The sequence below is a fragment of the Epinephelus moara genome, chromosome 4, assembly GCF_006386435.1.
Source record: "Epinephelus moara isolate mb chromosome 4, YSFRI_EMoa_1.0, whole genome shotgun sequence".
Lineage (NCBI taxonomy): Eukaryota > Metazoa > Chordata > Actinopteri > Perciformes > Serranidae > Epinephelus > Epinephelus moara.
This window is the reverse complement of record NC_065509.1, coordinates 27,330,178-27,346,905: the sequence shown is the minus strand read 5'-3', so window position 1 is coordinate 27,346,905 and position 16,728 is coordinate 27,330,178. Positions and strand designations below refer to the sequence as shown.

Here is a 16,728-nt window from a genome sequence, read left to right as displayed (position 1 = left end):
AGGACAGAGGGATGTGTTTGGTCATGCCTTAATAAGTAACTACCTCGACTGAATGTTACAAGGAAAACACACACACACACACACACACACACACACACACACACACACTCTCTGAGTGTGAGATTTTGGTGGTTGAGGATGAGATTGTCCCATCTCTCGCTGCTGTGGTCTGTTATTAAACTGAGCTGACAAATACAGCTCTCACATGTTTGTGCATTGACTTCATGTCAGTCACCCTCTATTCACAAATATAACTGATGTAATCATAACTGTGCAAGTTGTTTAACAGCGGAAAAGCATTTGGTTCTTGGTCAGTCAACCATGTACTTTTCAAGAAGAACTAACTATTTCATCAAAATTAAAGAAATAGAAAGACTATGGGGTGCTTGGCTAAACCTAGCTAATAACACACAGTGTTAGTTCTTACATGACAGCTGCCTAAAGGGTAGTCTCTATATACAGACTCTACATTCAGTGAATGTATCCCAGAGATCTTGCCTCCGGAAGAAGAGCGGAAGAGCCCTGGTTTCCGGTTGTAGGCTGTTTGTAGTCTGCGTGATATTGACCAATCACGTTTGAGCCTGCTGCAGTTGTTGCCAGGTTAAACGGTCCATGCAGTGAACTAACGAGGCGGAACATAATTGGCGTCACTGCAAACTCTGAATCCATCGCAATGGTTCAGCATATTTACTTATATATAAACGGAAGTCGGAAACGGAAATTCACCTCCTCTGCCCAAATCAAACCGGAATGCCAAAAAATCGGGGGTCTGCCCCCAGAGGCTGTATCGCCGTCTGCCGGAAGTCAGGCGCTGAATACAGCCGATGGGTTCCGAGAATGCTTAAAGGGTAACTTTAACATTTTTTCAACCTGGACCCGATATACCACGTTTTTGTGTCTAAGTAACTAATGTGAACAACAATTTTTGAAATTTGTCCAGTATTTAAAGGGACCACTGCAGATGGTAGCTGTGCAGTACCTGCAGTGTAATCAGATTGGGCAACTGTGCATCATTACTGTCCATTAAAAGTGGTTATATTTGCCACTGACAGGCTCAGGCTCCTTGTAGCAGCTGGTTCTGCCTGTTGTCACTCTCCCCTTGTCTGGTCTTGAATTGGTCGGAGCGCTTTATCCGCACACTCTGGCTCATATAAATATAGGCGGCCATCGAATTCAAAGGCCTCATCCACATTATTAAATCAACTAAATTATGGTCCATAACTCTAAGCTACCTTTACTATACTCCAACACAACACACTAATCCCTCTAACTTGGGTTTCCAGTGTTGTCTTCCTGCAGCAAGTCATGTCTCGTGAGATTTCAGAACAAGACTTCTTCTTGAGCGAGACTTAAGCTTAGTTCAGACCAAAGATTTGCAACTAGACAAAACCGTTTTAGAATGTTGCAGAGAAAAGTTGCACTGGTGTGACCTGGCCGTCTTAGCTCGACTCAAGCTGGCTGATCGTGTCACCTGCAACTCAGCTGGTCAAATCGCTGGCGGCTGGTTTTAGAACATAAAGCTCATCATCTGTTTCTACAGCCAAACAACTTGAAGGGAAGTCCGCTGATCAAGTCATAATAAATGAAGATGCTGTGTTTGCTTGCTGCGGCAGGTGCTCTGTCCCCGCCGTCCTCATGTGTGCCAGTGTCGGACGGTGGGTCACTGCTGCTGCTCACTGTATGTTATGCCCCCTTACACACACGCGCATTCTCATTGACTAAGTACTTATATTTCATCACTACTACAAATGCAGCTGTAGCCAGTATCTCACGATCACTATCCTCATTCATATTTTAAGAAGCTGCAAATTATATTCAGACAAAAAATAAGCTTGAAAAGCTGGAAATCAGAACAGAAGTACAGAGAGTTGTTGCATAGAGACAATACACCATCTCATCTAGTGGCATTGGTGTGTGAAAATACTTTAATGGACTTAGAGTGACGATGCACAATTCCCCCATCTGGTTAGACTGCAGGTGTTGTGTGTCTAACGGCTGCAGTGCTCCCTCTTAATACAAGACCAATTTCAAAAATTGATGTTCAAATCAGTCACACAGAGAAACTAAACGTGGAAAAATAGGGTCCGATTTGAAAAATTCCAAAGTTACCCTTTAAATAGAAGCATCATCTTTTTGTCGTGGATCTGCAAAGTATTGTGGCCAATAATTGCTCCACGATTTATTTGTAAAATATTGTTGCATCTCTGGTTTTACAAGCTCTCTACTCTTGCTGCCCATATGTACTGCAGTATTAGACCATTAAGTAGGCTACACGTCAGCTCCAAACAAGCAGCATTAGTGCAATGATGTGATTTGAGCACTGAAACGGAAGAAAGAAATGATTTCCACCACTGCTCCACAGCATGAAATAACACTTGTGATTGCTTAGTGACAGTCAAGAGTTGCTTTATGCACTTTACTTCATAAAAGGTGGCATAAAACATGCACAGTGGACACTGGTGCTGATTAAGTGACACGATAGCAACAGTATGAGACAGTAAACAAAATGAGATATGGCAGGTCCTCCTATCCCAACTTTACAGACGCTGTTCCAGTAGATATATACAGCTATGGATTTTATGCTCCATAGGTTTAACAGAGGGCTTTTACAAGCTCAGATCCAGGCTCAATAATAGCAGAGTAATGGAAAGCACACAGTGGAAGGGATGAAGGTGAACGGTAAACACTTGAGTGAACGCTGGAAATTGAAGGACTATATTTTTATAGTCGTTTAAAATTCATTTAAAACAAAATCAATGAGACCTTGATACCACAATCAATATTTGTATTCATGTCAGTAACTGGAGTTACCCATCAAGGTTTTCCATTCATATTCCCACCGCTTTCATTATCAAGATGGATGATGAATAAAGCAGCGTTTGCAACGAGTACTTCCTGCGATATGTTCCCCTTTGCTGTGTGGACACAGACTAACTATTGTTACAGTATTGATCGAGTAAATGAAAGGATGGCAGGGCTGTGGTAAAGTCCAGCTGATGTGATGGATATCCAATCAGTCTGTCCTCCTTTCAGATCTCGTTTCGAACAGTTCTTCCAGTTCTGAATGAGCAGACTACGAGGCTACGAGGCGCCGGCAATGCTTTTAATCTCTGCGTGTCAGTTCCAGTTCCTGGGCAAGTTCTCGAGGATCCTGCGTCGGTGTGAAGGGTTCGTCACTCCTGCGGCGCGCAGATCCTCCTCGGTGATACCACTGTGGAGAAGAGAATGACATTCATATTAATTTCTTACATAGTTTGTAAAGACTTTCATAGTCCAGTAAATATTTGTAGGTACACATGGTGCGAACATCTTTACATAAACACACCATGACGAGATTTATGATCTTACTCAGATGAGCAGACTAGGAGGGCATACACAGAATATACAGGATAGTTTACCCACTTGCTCCCTGGTAACCTACCCACTTATGTAGCAGTACACCCATTTACCACTACATCACTGGATGGGCATAACTCTCACATGCAAGCTATTAATATATTCAGAACTAGAACTGTCCTATGAACCCTGAGGTCATCTACAAGCAAATATATTTTGCTCATGTAAAGGATGGAATAAAATACGACTAAAAGAGGTGAGTTACTCATCAAGTTTCTGTTTTATGTATTTATGTATTCCAGTGATTTAATTTTGTGACTGCATCAAAGAGTGATGCAGAACTTAAGCAATGTTTTGTAAAAGAAAGAGCTGGTCAGTGGTGTGAAATAACACTGGGACCTGGTGGTGACAGCTTTAATGATACAGCTAATACTGCAAATAATAAAGCTAGTGTAAAGTGGAAACCTAGCTGTTTTTTTGATTGCAGATTTTGCACATGCAAACCACAGATAAATTTCTGGGTTTTTTGGGGGGTTTTTTGCGTGCAAAAAGTAGACAATAAAGAGTATTTAGACAGACAACTTGTCAACTTCCCCCCCCCTTAGTGCTTCTAAATGATAAGATTTTTGGTGCCGCTGTCACAAAGACAACTGAATCGCTTTCGGTTTTCTTCAGAGCTGAGCATCTTCGGTTGTGCCACTGTCTGCCAGTAAATAGTGACAGAATTTACAATGAAATTCTTTAGTAACTGGGAATATCAACCGATAGCTACTGGGGAAAACAATAGTGCCATCATATTCCTGCTTTTGTTGCACAATATTTGACGCACTTCCTCTGTGCCCTAAAGCAAGCCTTGAATTTCCCACAAGACTGTACCCATTGGCAGACAGAGTTGCAAAATGAAAGCCGTGTTTAGAGGAACCAATCTACACGCAGATTGTGTCATTAGTCTTTACTTGTAGAGAAACTCCCACGCACTGTCTAACTTGCAAAAATATGATTTTATCGCTGCAACATTTCGTTAACTGGACCTTCATCAGGCAAAGGGAAGCCATCTTAAGGAAGAGTCTGAGTTTGCAATCAGTCACATTACCCACATGCATTAGTAAATGAACCTGTAGGTAAAAAGCAATGATGTAAAGGGAGTATTTGTTTCCTATTTACACCGGATTGTGACATCCTGGAGGAGAGGCCAAGTGGTTTTGAGGGTTGTGTGGGAACTCAGACCAAAACAGTTTCTACCTTCGCTTCACACGTTACTGGAGTTTTGGTTTCAATATTTATTTATTGAGGAGTCTGGTGAGGAAGTAAAACTGGTGTGGCTGAACAAAAAATTTTGAAGTGTAAAGACGGACTCATTGGGATTTGTTTTCATGTAAGAATGTATTCTGTGGACAAATCAATAAAAAGGAAAAGTGTGTGTGTGTGTGTGGGGGGGGTTTGACCTGTAGGGATACATTTGCATGGAAAGTGAGAAAAGCATCAATACACAAATAGGAACCCTCAAAATAAATACAACAAGGTCACCATTGTTTTTTTAGTCATTACATTGTGCAATCAAGTTGTACTTCATGATGATAAGTTAAAGCAAAGAAAGCCTATTTCCCCCTTTAGAGTGCTTTATCAATTTCCTTGCTGCAACCACATGTCTCAGTGATGAAGTCAATGCATGAATGGTCTTAGTCGCAGTGACTGTAATGGCTGTAATAGTATCCAAACTCATGTTACCTGAAGTAATCCAGATCATCCCAGCCACTGAGGCTGAGTCCCAGGGTGTATTTCTGAAGACCCAGAGTACTGAGGAGCTCCCGCACGGTCTCCGGTGCACCTTGGAGGACAGACACCTGCGTTGAGATAAAGCAGACAGAGTTTATACAGAGAACCAGGAGTCACATCTTTCTTGAAGTTGTCTTTGAGAGCTGTGTGCTACCTCTTTCTCCCAGCCGTAGCCTCTGTCTCCATGCATGGAGGGGCCATTTCTGTAACTCGGCCTCTGGTTGGGTATGGACGGGCCTCTCTGCTCTGTGGGGAAGAAGTCTACTTCACTGAGGCACTTGGCCATTTGCAAAGCAGTGAGGGAGTTGTCTCCTGTGGGTGCAGGGGGCTGCTGATCCGCCATCCAGGAAGCAGAGGAATGAGAGTGTCCTAAGTGAGTGGGGATGTAGGGGAAAGCTGGCGGAACCTTGGCTGCCCGGATAGGTTTGGTTCTTTCTGGGAGAAGCTGATGCTGATCCCTTCTGGTTTTTTCCCTGATGATGGCGGAGTGATTCATATACAAGTTTCTCAGGTTCTTCTCAGGCAGTATGGAGTCTTGAAGGATATTTTTTTGGTATTTGTCTCTGGGTTGTGGTGTCTGTTCCTGGAACTGTGACACGGCGTTACTTGAGGGTGGTGTTATGGGAGATGGGTTTTTAGCAGGGAAAAGCTGATAGGAGGAGTTGGTTTGGGGTGTATGAAGGTCGTTGGTTGGAGTGTACTGGGGCAGGACGGCTGGGATTTCAATCTCTGTAAAGTCCGATCTGCGACAGGGTCTTCTGTCGAAGCCAGGACGTCCTGAGATTTTTGGGAGCTGCAAGGCCTCGTTTCCAGACCAGATCACCTGAGGGTCCCTTCGCTGAGGAAGAGCGTCCTCCACTCTGCGTGCCACTGACACACCTTCGAATATGAAGTAGGCAGGATTGGTGTAGCTGCTCGGAGTCAGTTTGGGAGGAGCTGCCAAGGACCTGCAATGAACGTACATGTTACAGTTTTATGTTACTAAGTGTGTCCTCAACTCACACTCACTTTCTTCAATGTAATGTGTTCTTAAGCATTCACTGTTGACATTGCTGCAGATATTCAGACCAAAAGTGGAACTGTACTAAAACAGTGGCTGCATTGATCTGGGCATGTGGCTTCAGTTACAACTGAGAAGATGAAATACAGTGTAAAGAGTCTAGGTGATTAATATTCCTATGAATTTAAAGAGGACCTGTTCTGCTCATTTTCAGGTTCTTACTTGCATTTTGTTTTTCTACTAGAATATGTTTACATACTTTAGGCCCTGATCACACAGAAAGCATTTTGCAGGTTGCGAAATGCACACTGCACTGCACTGCCTTTTTTTAAAAATTGAATGCCACTGGGGAAAAAAACCCTCCTGCACCTTTTTATTGCAAGGAACCAGCCTTAGCAGATGATGTTATTGTTGTGGCCCCACTGGACACAAACAGACGGAATATGACTGAATCCCTTCATTAAGTGAACAGTATTGTGATACATTTGTCTCACACAGATACAACTCCAGGCATGGAGAGGGCCTGGATAGAGCTCGAAGGCATTACCTCCTTACCATAACCTTCCCGTGTAATCTATCTACCATTTATTTGTTCGTATCTAGTTCCTAAAATGTTCAGGCAGAGGGTAACTGCTGTAGCTCTGGTTGAGTGTGGGAGGCTGTCAGCAGATAGTTTGTCATCCACAGGGAAACAGAGATCTGTGTGGGTACATGAGACCCTAAAAAAGACGGTGGATCATGAGGAGTACCACTAGCTGGTCCAGGAGCTTCGCCTCCATGATGGCGATTTCCAGGCATATTTTAGTGACTTGGGGGCAGTTTGACAACCTGCTGTCTGTCATTAGGCAGTATAGCTCTGGGTATCCAGCAACCCCTACCACCAGTTTCTCCTCCATTGTTCACCAACAGTAAACTTGTTGTCGTGACCACCACAGAAGGACCGCCTCTTAAATCATCCCATTGGGCAATCGGAAAAAAGCACCGCTGACGTGAGGCGCTTTTCTGCTCTGGGTTTTTTAAACTCCAGGAGGTCACTGCCTAGAGCGCAGAAACGCTAACAAAAAGCTTCATTCTCGTTAAAAACAATTAATGAAGCCACCTCCAGCTGCTAAAACGCTCTCTGTCTGATCGGGGCCTTAATGTTTAAAAAACACCTTGTTTTCCTCACACTGTCTGAGCTGTAACACCTGTATTCACTCTCTGTCTGAAATGCTCCGTTTAGCGCCTGTCTCATTAAGCCCCCCTCTTAAAAGACCCAGTCTGCTCTGATTGGTCAGCCTTTATCAGGTTTTCTGTATCTTGGCTGCTCTGTACTGTTATTGCTGCAGGTGAATGACTGTAACGGAAAGTGGCAGCATTTTCTACAGTGACAATCACCAATAAAACTTCTAAACACAACCGGACATGTTTCAGCAGGAATATGATCCAAAATTGGGAAGGAATTAACATCGGTATGATGACAGCTTGTAGCTATATGTAGCAGTGTACACAGGCTACGTAATGTAAACACTTGCAGTAGCATGCTTGGAGCTACATATTTTTTACCTCATTATCTGAAACTGACTTGTTTTTTGGCTCAAGTGTAGCAGCTCAGAAGTTAACCAGGCTCTAACGCACACCTGTGCATGCACCATACAGAAACAGGATTTTGAATTCACTCCTGCCTGTAAAATGAAGTTAACTCATTTTTCTTTAAGAGCCGGTGAAAAAGAACATTTTGTTTGTGAATCTAACATCCCAACCTTTCCTTGAGAGCTGGAGGCGTCCTGCTGCTTTACACTGATGCTCGGACACATTAAGAGGTCCTCACCTGTTTACTGGGACCCGTGTGGATGCAGGAGCCATGTGTCCTCTTCCAGGACCTTTATCGTCTTTCTCAAAATAGAAACACTCTGAAAAAGTCAAATCACAAGAAAAGCATTTCATAATAAGCTAGACTTCCTCAAACTGTGCGGCGCGTGCAGGCCAAAGGGCAAGCCAGTTTGCAAACAGCATTGCAGTGTTTGTGTGTGTTGTTGTGATACCTGACCTGGTGACATAATACTCATCTGTCCTGTTTCAGTGTCTCAGGATGCATCTGGTCAGGGTCAGTCAATCAGGAGCCGAAAGAGGAAGCGGTCGATAGATACCAGCAAGTGTAAAGCCAAGCCAGGGATCATTGAGGAACCAAATAGAGGAAGCAATGTGAGACTCACAGGAGAGTGAAAGAATGCAGTGAAAGTAGAGATAGAAGTTTAGTGGGAAGTGATAGTGCAAGCGAGGCAAAGGGTAGAAGAGGACGAGTTCCGGCTGACCCACCATAGGTCTTCTCCCGAGTTCCTCGTCTGTCCTTGGGCACATGGACCCTGACCCGTCCTCTTATGGAGCCCATCTCTTCACCGCGGTGACTCAAAAATGTCTCAAACTGCTCCGACGCACCGGTGAGCGAGCGCAGAGCCACACAGCATTCACCTGTAAAAAAAAAGATTATTCATTTTATCAATAAAACATTTCACCCTGAAACAAAGTATCCAACCTTTCCATCCACATAGTTTCAGCATGATTTCCATCAACCTCGACACTGACTACAGTTCAATGACTCTGAAGGTTAATTACATTTCATTTGGAGCACTTAGAGGAAAATTTATACTTGTAACACTCGCAGTTCATCGCCTCAAACTACAGTGGTCCATACACTTTGCTATGTGTAATTCTTCCTTTTGCATAGAAATGAAAAAAAGTATTCTCGGTAGAAAATAGTCATCAATGAAACTGTTCACAGGTCAGCTCCTGCGAGATGTGTTTAATACAAATTTTTGGAGTTCAAAATGAAATCTTCAAACAGTATCAAAATATTATGGAACTATCTAGATTAGGAGATAAAGTTTAAGGCCAGAAGACTTAAGTTACGACTTTATGACACTTTTTAATGCCAGGCAGAATGAAATTAAAAAACCAAATTGACAATGATTTAAAAAAAAAAACATTAAGCTACATCAATTACTTAGTTAATTTTGCACAAATATCTATTTTAATATGCAACATGACTTTTTGTTTCATGGTAGAGACGAGGGTAGAGTAGAACTGAGAGATACCTGGCGTTTGTTGATGTGTTTTCTTGTTGATTTTGTGTTTCTCACTCTGCCTGTGAGATTCCACTGCTTTGATTTTCATCTTCAGGAGTTTAAAAAACGTTTAAATTCACCAAGCCTCGTATGCATTGCCTCGTACAGGTTTTGGCAATGCTGTAAAATCTTAGTTACGTTTTTTTGTTGAGTTTGCACTTCCCATGTTGTCAAGGGTTCAGTGCCAGGATTTGAAGTCAATTCAACACAGTGGCCAAACGGGGAATCCCAACGTTTGAGTTCGTCATGTGATGCCATGTGACCAAAAAACCCTTTTCTATAGGGTTAGATTTTAAAAGAAGTGTCTGTAAATCAGTGGATACATTTTTTGAGTGTCACAACCTCTGTAAAATGACTTGTTTCATTATCAGGATTTGACGCTTGCTTTCAGTCCGCGTGATTAAATCATGTTATCTTCATTCAAGTTAGCAGAGGGCTAGAAATCAAGCTTTTTTGGCTTCATGCACCACTTAAAACTTTCACAGGAATGAACAGGACCCTGCCTCAAATGTTGTATTCAGTTCTCTTGATTCATTTATGCTAGCTAGCAAACAGTAGATCCTCTGATTTGAGCTTCCCAGCTGGAAACAAAATACTAATATCGTTGGCTCTGCTATCCTGATCGGCGTGAGGCATTTGGAAAATTGATTTTGAAAATAGTTCCAGTTTTTTGAAAATGTTCCCAATTTGCAATGCAACGTCAGAAAAAAGATTTAAAAAATCCTACTTTCCATGTGTTAACATTTGTAAGAATTTAAAAAGATTGATTTAAAACATTTTGATACTAAAAAAGGCTTTAGTTTTTTATGAATGAAGTCAGTATATTTTAAGACTATTTAAATATCTGTGGGAACCCTGTTGATATCATATTTAATAAGAGTGTAAACAAGAAAAATAATTTCATGTTTTTGGATAAACTGTTACTTTAAGGGCCCTAATTAGCCAATCTAGAGGGACATTATGAATAGACTACTTAATTAGACAGAATTAATTTGCCGTGTGACCAACCGTATGACTCGAAACCGTCACATGACTTTACAGACAACAGCAGGTGCTGATCCTGGAGATACTCCATGTCGGACATGATTGGAAGAAGCTGTGACGGACATGAAATAAAACAATCCATGTTAAGAATCTGACTTTGAAATAAAACCATACTTTCAACCATTTTCAAATAAGCCTCTGACCTTCGGCAGCTGTTTGAAGGACCAGCCCAGTTTGAGAAACCCGGGGACATCACAGCTCTGTGAGTCATTCTCTGTGGAGCGTCGTGTCTCTGCAAAGAAAGACATGAATTAATCTTTTGCCACCGTGTTGCATAATGGCTTTATATAAAATGTCTTATAGGGTGCAACGTCATACCTTCAAGGCAAGACGAATGAAATTCAATGAAGAACTTTGCCTTGCTCGCCGTCTTCACAATGGCCTCGATGCCTTCGAGCTCTATCCAGGCCCTCTCCATGCCTGGCGTTGCATCTGTGTGAGACAGTGCATCACAATACAGTTCACTTAATGAAGGGATTCAGTCATAGTCCATCTATTTGTGTCCAGTGGGGCCACAACAATGACATCACCTGCTTTGGAGCTGTACTGTGATGTCACTCCCACTTGGAACGTGGCAAAAACAGGTGAGTGATCACTTGTGAAGATGTCGTCTGTGCAACCTGGTAAGAGACAAACCCACGGTACTTTATTATCATAACTGTAATAATAGCGCTAAATATCTCACATGCACTGTTGCAGAAATCACCGTGCAGCGCTGTGAGGCAGACGAGCTGTCAATGATATTTCACAGGATGTGACAAAAGTGTGATTTAAGAGACAAAGTGTAGTTTTGCTAAGACACAGTATGTTTTGTTTTGACAGTTTGCTGAGGTTAGTCAGAAACAAAAGCTCGGGCAGAATAAGAGGAAATGACTCTGTTTTTTTACGGACCACAGACCAGGATGTAGGGGTCGACCGTTATTCCTTTTGAGGGCTGCTCTCATTTTACAGTGGCACAAATGAAAAAAAATGACCACAGATATCTAATTTGAGAGTGCTGCATCAAAACCTCTGGTTATGACAAGACTCTGTGCTGCTCTCATATGTTTCATTTACATCTTATTTAACTGTTTCCTTCTCTACTTAAAGCTTTTTGAGTCATATATATATTTTAAATCTCCACATCTTACCATATGCAGTGCAGAGGACGTGTGTCTCGGGGTAGGACTTCCACAGAATCCTATCACACCATGATGGAACATTGACTCGCACCTACAGACACAGATTATAAATCAACAATGTATTGTATGTTTGTCAGTCTACAAATAGAAACAGTATGCAGTTGAGGATGCCTTCATTCCTGTTATGCCACACGTTCCTTCTTTAGACTCTGACTTAACTCTTAACCTCCTATTTTTAGTGGTTGTGGCTGCTGCTGTCAGTTCTGTGTCCCTACAGAGCCCTCACATAGGATTAAGGTACGCATAAAAATATCTTAAGAAGTGAGTCAACTGTATATTTAGAGCGTCTCTGTAGGGTCTTTGTAGTTGTGCTTTGCTGGGACAGTATGTATTACATACTGGATTTAGCATCAGAGTCTAAACTACATAAAGCTACAGGCTGAAAGTATGACAGCGGTGTCATTTAGATAAATGATCAAGACAAACAGGTGCAGGATGTGAAGGTGATTAACACAGCAATAAACGCAAAACTGAGTGACTCCAAAAGCAAACATTTAATCATAGGAACATACTTTGGGATCAACAGATCTTCATCAGGAACTTAAACGGATTGTATGTAACTCTGGAGAAAGATAGATGACTGTTGAGTCTCATTCCCAGGTCAGCTATCTTTCTCCAGAGTTAAATACAGCACCTTTAATATAAGCAAGTCAAAGAGTCTGCAGCCATGCTAGTGGCTCTGTACTTGTTCTTTTATTCTTAAACTTGTCTTACATTTTCTCTTAATTTTCTGTTAAAGGAAGAAATAACAGAAGTCAACTCCAGATGCACCAACTGTTCTCAACCGTCCAAATCTGCTCTTACCCAGGTGGCTGAAACATGAATCCCACCTCATCATTAGTGACCTATTACCCTAGGTAACGCTCCCTAAACACTATATAAGGGCAGGTGTTGTGCCCAAGAATTGGAAAGATGCCGCCAGAAAAGGCTGTAAGAAGAAGACCTTAAGCAGCAGTGAAATTAACGTACTGGTAAATAAACTTAACCAAAGCATCATAACTGGTGTTACAGAAAAATCAAAAACCTAGCAATAGCAAAACATTTATGATGCTGTAAATGTCAAGTCCGCAGAGGGATGCGCTGTAAGTGAAACTGCCAGGGAATTAATACCCTTAATTCTTTAGGGTATTACAGATATCTAAAAGCAGCGCTCTTGGCAATTTGGACCGGTCAGCAGCCATTCATCTGTTTTATCAATTAAATCTGTGTGATCTCTAAAAACACATACTCTAAAGCATCTAAGAGCAGTATGTAAACCTCTCATTATCATCCAGCCATCATCATTAAGTCTTAATTGGGATCAGTGGACCAATAGTATTTCTTTTAATCCACAAATGTAATAATCCAATTACTATTATTACATTATATTATAATCTAAATTTGATTACAAGATATTTACCTGTGATTTTTTGTTCTATAGACTGTAAAAGTAATGGACGTAGCTACTGTGATATCACCCTCACCATATTTGGGTGAGAGGGTGGAGCTGTGGAGGAGTTAGGGGTGGATCAGGCTGAGAAATCAAGGACACTATCTGCAGACAGTCTGTCACTCAGAGTGGCCCGCCCTTAATTATGCGTAACTTTTAGCCTTAGTAAAATTTAAAGGGGTGAGTTATATAAATATTCAACCCTGTGCAGTTGTCATGAAGGAGGAAATTAGCTATACAGACCCAAACTGTTTTTCGTATCAGGCTGTCAACGTGTTTATTTCTGCTGTGAAGTTGGGCATTTTAACATGAGTGTCTACGGGGATTGACTGGCGTCTGGAGCCAGCCTCAAGTGGCCGTTTAAAGAACTGCAGTTTTTGGCACTACGGTGTTGGCTTCATTTTTCAGCCTCGCAGGTTGCCACTTGGTTTTTTCATGTTACTCAAATTTAAAACTTGTGTTTCCTTGCGTTGGACAAACAGTTTGTGGACTGTGGAAACAATATTTCTCTCTTAATATGTTCTTGACCACTTGAAAATGTTCTCTTACCTAGGAGAAGCACAAAACACTGGTAAATCCCAGAAATCAATGGGTACTAACAACAAGAGGACAAAACTCTGTCTACAAAATTTCATGACAATCCATCCAATAGTTGTTGAGATATTTCAGGACTCACGAACAGACCAACTCTGCCATCCCTAGAGCTATGCTGCTGAAAACCTTGATGTCACTGAAGTCATGGACGTCTTGCTTGTATGTGTCTAAACAGTTTTTTGGCGGCAACTCAGAGGTGCGGATATTGTATTTATTGAGGGCATGCATCCTCCATCCTGCACCTGAAAGAATTTTGGATGTACACATCATCCTCTTTTACTAAGGTGCTTTTGTGAAACAAGAAATGACTCACTCCTGAAGTTTTGTACTTTTGCCACAGGTAGCAGTCTCTGGAGCCCCGTTCATACCGATAGGTGGGTGGAAATGCAATCTTCTCTTCCTCTTAACCATGATAAACAGAGAAAGAGTGAGTTAAGCAAAGGCAGAGATGGAAAGTCAAATTAAATCGTACTGTATTTATTTATTTATTTATCATGTATTTTGTAACTGTAAAATAGCCTTAAAGTGTTTACACATCAACTGTCTGATAAAGGTTTTATGGATTTAAATATAGGTCAACATCAAACTGAAACTCACTGAAATTGAGAAAGGACTTCCTCTTGTGTCTTTCTCGAGTCAGCTGGTCTGCACACATGAGCTCCTCAAACTCTCTCTTAGATACATGTTTGAGGATGTCCTGGAGTCAGTGAGGAGCAGAGAGAAGCAGGAACATCATGAATATCATGTCACATGTAACATCAAACCCGTCTCCAAACACTGTCAAAAAAGAGCAATGAATAATACATAAATAAAAAGTCTGTCCCACCTGTACGTCCAAGTCGAGTCTGTAATTGAGGTCTCCGCACCAGAAGAGATGGGTGAAGCGCAGGCTGATGTCGAAGGCGCTGAGATGTTTGTCGCCCAGAGAAAGAAGCCTGAGGATGTCCACAAAGTTCTGGTTCCTCCTGAACATCATTTACATTACAAGAGACAGAAATATTTTTAATACTGCATAGAAGTTAAATAGGAGCACGCACATTTGGTGGTACACATGTATACTAGCAATGTACCTCAGGACTTTCTCACTGCCAGAGGTCAGGTGGCAGTTAACAAACCCAAAAGAGGTCCCGTTAAAGAGGAAGGAGATCCCAACAGCGCCCTTGTTTCCTGAAACAACAACAACACTCAACCTCAAACCTTAAAACATTTCATTTTGTTGTCAGCTATGATGCTGTACGTTTTCTGTACGTGCTTTATCACACAGGGCAGCCTACCCAATGTGTTCCCCAGGCCAGTCTTCACACTGGCCGTGTTCACATGGCTGATGCGACTCTCATGCTCCGGCTTCACAAACACAGCCAGCCTCATATTCCAGAGGGACTGTACTGCCACCTACAGGACAAAGCTCTGCATTACAACAGGTAGCAAGAACAGTTTCCAACCAAGGAACATATAATACAGATTTCTTAATTGGTTCAACACATATCTATAAAGTCAGGCTCTGATTCAGTCAACACATCCACTGAAACAGACACTCAGTTTGTGTTTCTATTCATGTCTTTGTAAAAACCAATACACACACAAAAACATCAAAACTCTAATCTATCATTTAGATAATATTTTCAAATATATTCCCACAAGAACACTGATGACAAAATATCAGAAACTCTCACAATTCTTTCATATAATCTGAGATGCTGCTGAAACATTTTCCTTAAAACTGAAAGATGTTCCTTCACACTTAATGCATGCTGTCTACCAAATGTGACGTTTCAAGGTTTCACTTGAGGGTTGACGTCCTTTGAAATGTTGAGGAACATGTTTTGATCTTGTTGTATGTACAAAACTATAAAATGAATAAAGCAGTGATTGTGATTTACATGAAGTTGAAACGTAAGCTTTGTAAGACTAAAGTGCCAGGGTGACCCCAACATTACAGAGTAGAAGTAAAATGTTTATATAGTGGTCTGTTCAAATAAAATATCCTTAGTTTATAGAGACCTCAATTATCCTTAGTTGCATCAGACTGTGTAAAATTAGATCATGCAAAGGTATTTGTTTCGCAAAATTGCAAATCTGTTTAGACAGCAGGGCAGTGTTTTGATTTGCAGACTTACTGTAAGGGAGTATCATTTGGGAGATGAATTTTAAATGTTTATTTATTTATTTTTTAATCTTAAGAATTAGCTGTGTTAGTTGTTTGAACAAAATGTATCTTGGTTTGGAGAAATGTGTCAATTCAATTCAGATAAACTGATAAATAGTGGGTGTTGCTTCACTCTGAGATGTTATGTTAAAATTTAGTGCGTTTTCGTTATATATTCATTAAGCACAAACTAAAATAAAGTACTAAAATCAGTGACATTAATGAAAAATATCAGTACCCATCCTTCAGGACTGGTTCACTGAATTTGGTCAAGTAGCCTTGTATGAGCAGATGTCTTACTGAAGTACTGATAGGTTTGACAAATATATTGGAAAATAAGGAAAATATATTATATATCCATAACAGGAACTGACCCTTGCTCGTGCTGGTAGTACAATAAGCTTATATTATTATTTGAATTTTTTTTTTCGCTTGGAAAATCATTCATTCTGATATTACTTATGACCTGTGGGTTTGTCAGGGATTTTTTTTAATTTATTAATTTTATTTATTAATTTTATTTTATTGATTTCTTTGCAAATATTATTTGTTAATTTGTATATTTATTTTCTTCTCTGTGCTGTGCTGTGTTGTGTTGCTCTACTTGCTCTATTAGAAACAGTACTGATTTAGCATTGCCCTGCTGTATACAACTTTTTTTTATGTATGCATAATCTATAAATAGACTTTTGTGTGTAAAATTTGGTGTCCCCCTTTTAGTATTCAGGGCATGTAAAATTGTGAATCCTTCTTCCATGAAAACATGGCAGCTGTATGACAATGCATCATATTTTGACATAAGAGTCACCACTTCAAGTTGAAATGTCTTAAAGGGATAGTTCGACATTTTGGCAAATTCGCCTATTGCCGTACTCCCTATAGTCATATGTGTAGGTACATTACCTTTAATTGTCAGTGCGTGCTGTTCTGAGATCGGTGGGGCAGAGCTGCCCGCTGAAATGGAGGTGAACAATACAGGTCCCTCTCTCCCTCAAAACTAATCAAATACACCATCAAATGACTCCAAAACGCTCTTGTGGACAACTTGTAGCTTACACATTCACCACGCTATGAAATAATAATGTAATATTATGAGACAGAGTTGTTTTGAAGCCAAA

The 16,728-nt window shown here is 40.9% G+C and overlaps 1 protein-coding gene across 2 annotated transcripts in view; it reads right to left on the bottom strand.

Annotated features, from left to right (window-relative positions):
• Positions 1–2,389: 2,389 nt before the first annotated feature.
• Positions 2,390–16,728, bottom strand: part of inppl1b (inositol polyphosphate phosphatase-like 1b) — a 39,485-nt gene continuing 25,146 nt past the window's right edge. For both annotated transcript variants that reach the window (XM_050042378.1, XM_050042377.1), the window contains 15 exons: positions 14,739–14,856; positions 14,535–14,631; positions 14,291–14,429; positions 14,062–14,161; positions 13,778–13,866; positions 11,391–11,472; positions 10,791–10,880; positions 10,579–10,692; positions 10,404–10,492; positions 10,225–10,312; positions 8,411–8,563; positions 7,923–8,004; positions 5,267–6,059; positions 5,065–5,180; positions 2,390–3,211 (listed from right to left, as the gene is read on the bottom strand). In XM_050042378.1, the coding sequence (XP_049898335.1) occupies positions 3,118–3,211; positions 5,065–5,180; positions 5,267–6,059; positions 7,923–8,004; positions 8,411–8,563; positions 10,225–10,312; positions 10,404–10,492; positions 10,579–10,692; positions 10,791–10,880; positions 11,391–11,472; positions 13,778–13,866; positions 14,062–14,161; positions 14,291–14,429; positions 14,535–14,631; positions 14,739–14,856 (2,244 nt within the window). In that variant the 3' untranslated portion in view covers positions 2,390–3,117. The remainder of the gene's footprint in view (positions 3,212–5,064; positions 5,181–5,266; positions 6,060–7,922; positions 8,005–8,410; positions 8,564–10,224; positions 10,313–10,403; positions 10,493–10,578; positions 10,693–10,790; positions 10,881–11,390; positions 11,473–13,777; positions 13,867–14,061; positions 14,162–14,290; positions 14,430–14,534; positions 14,632–14,738; positions 14,857–16,728) is intronic.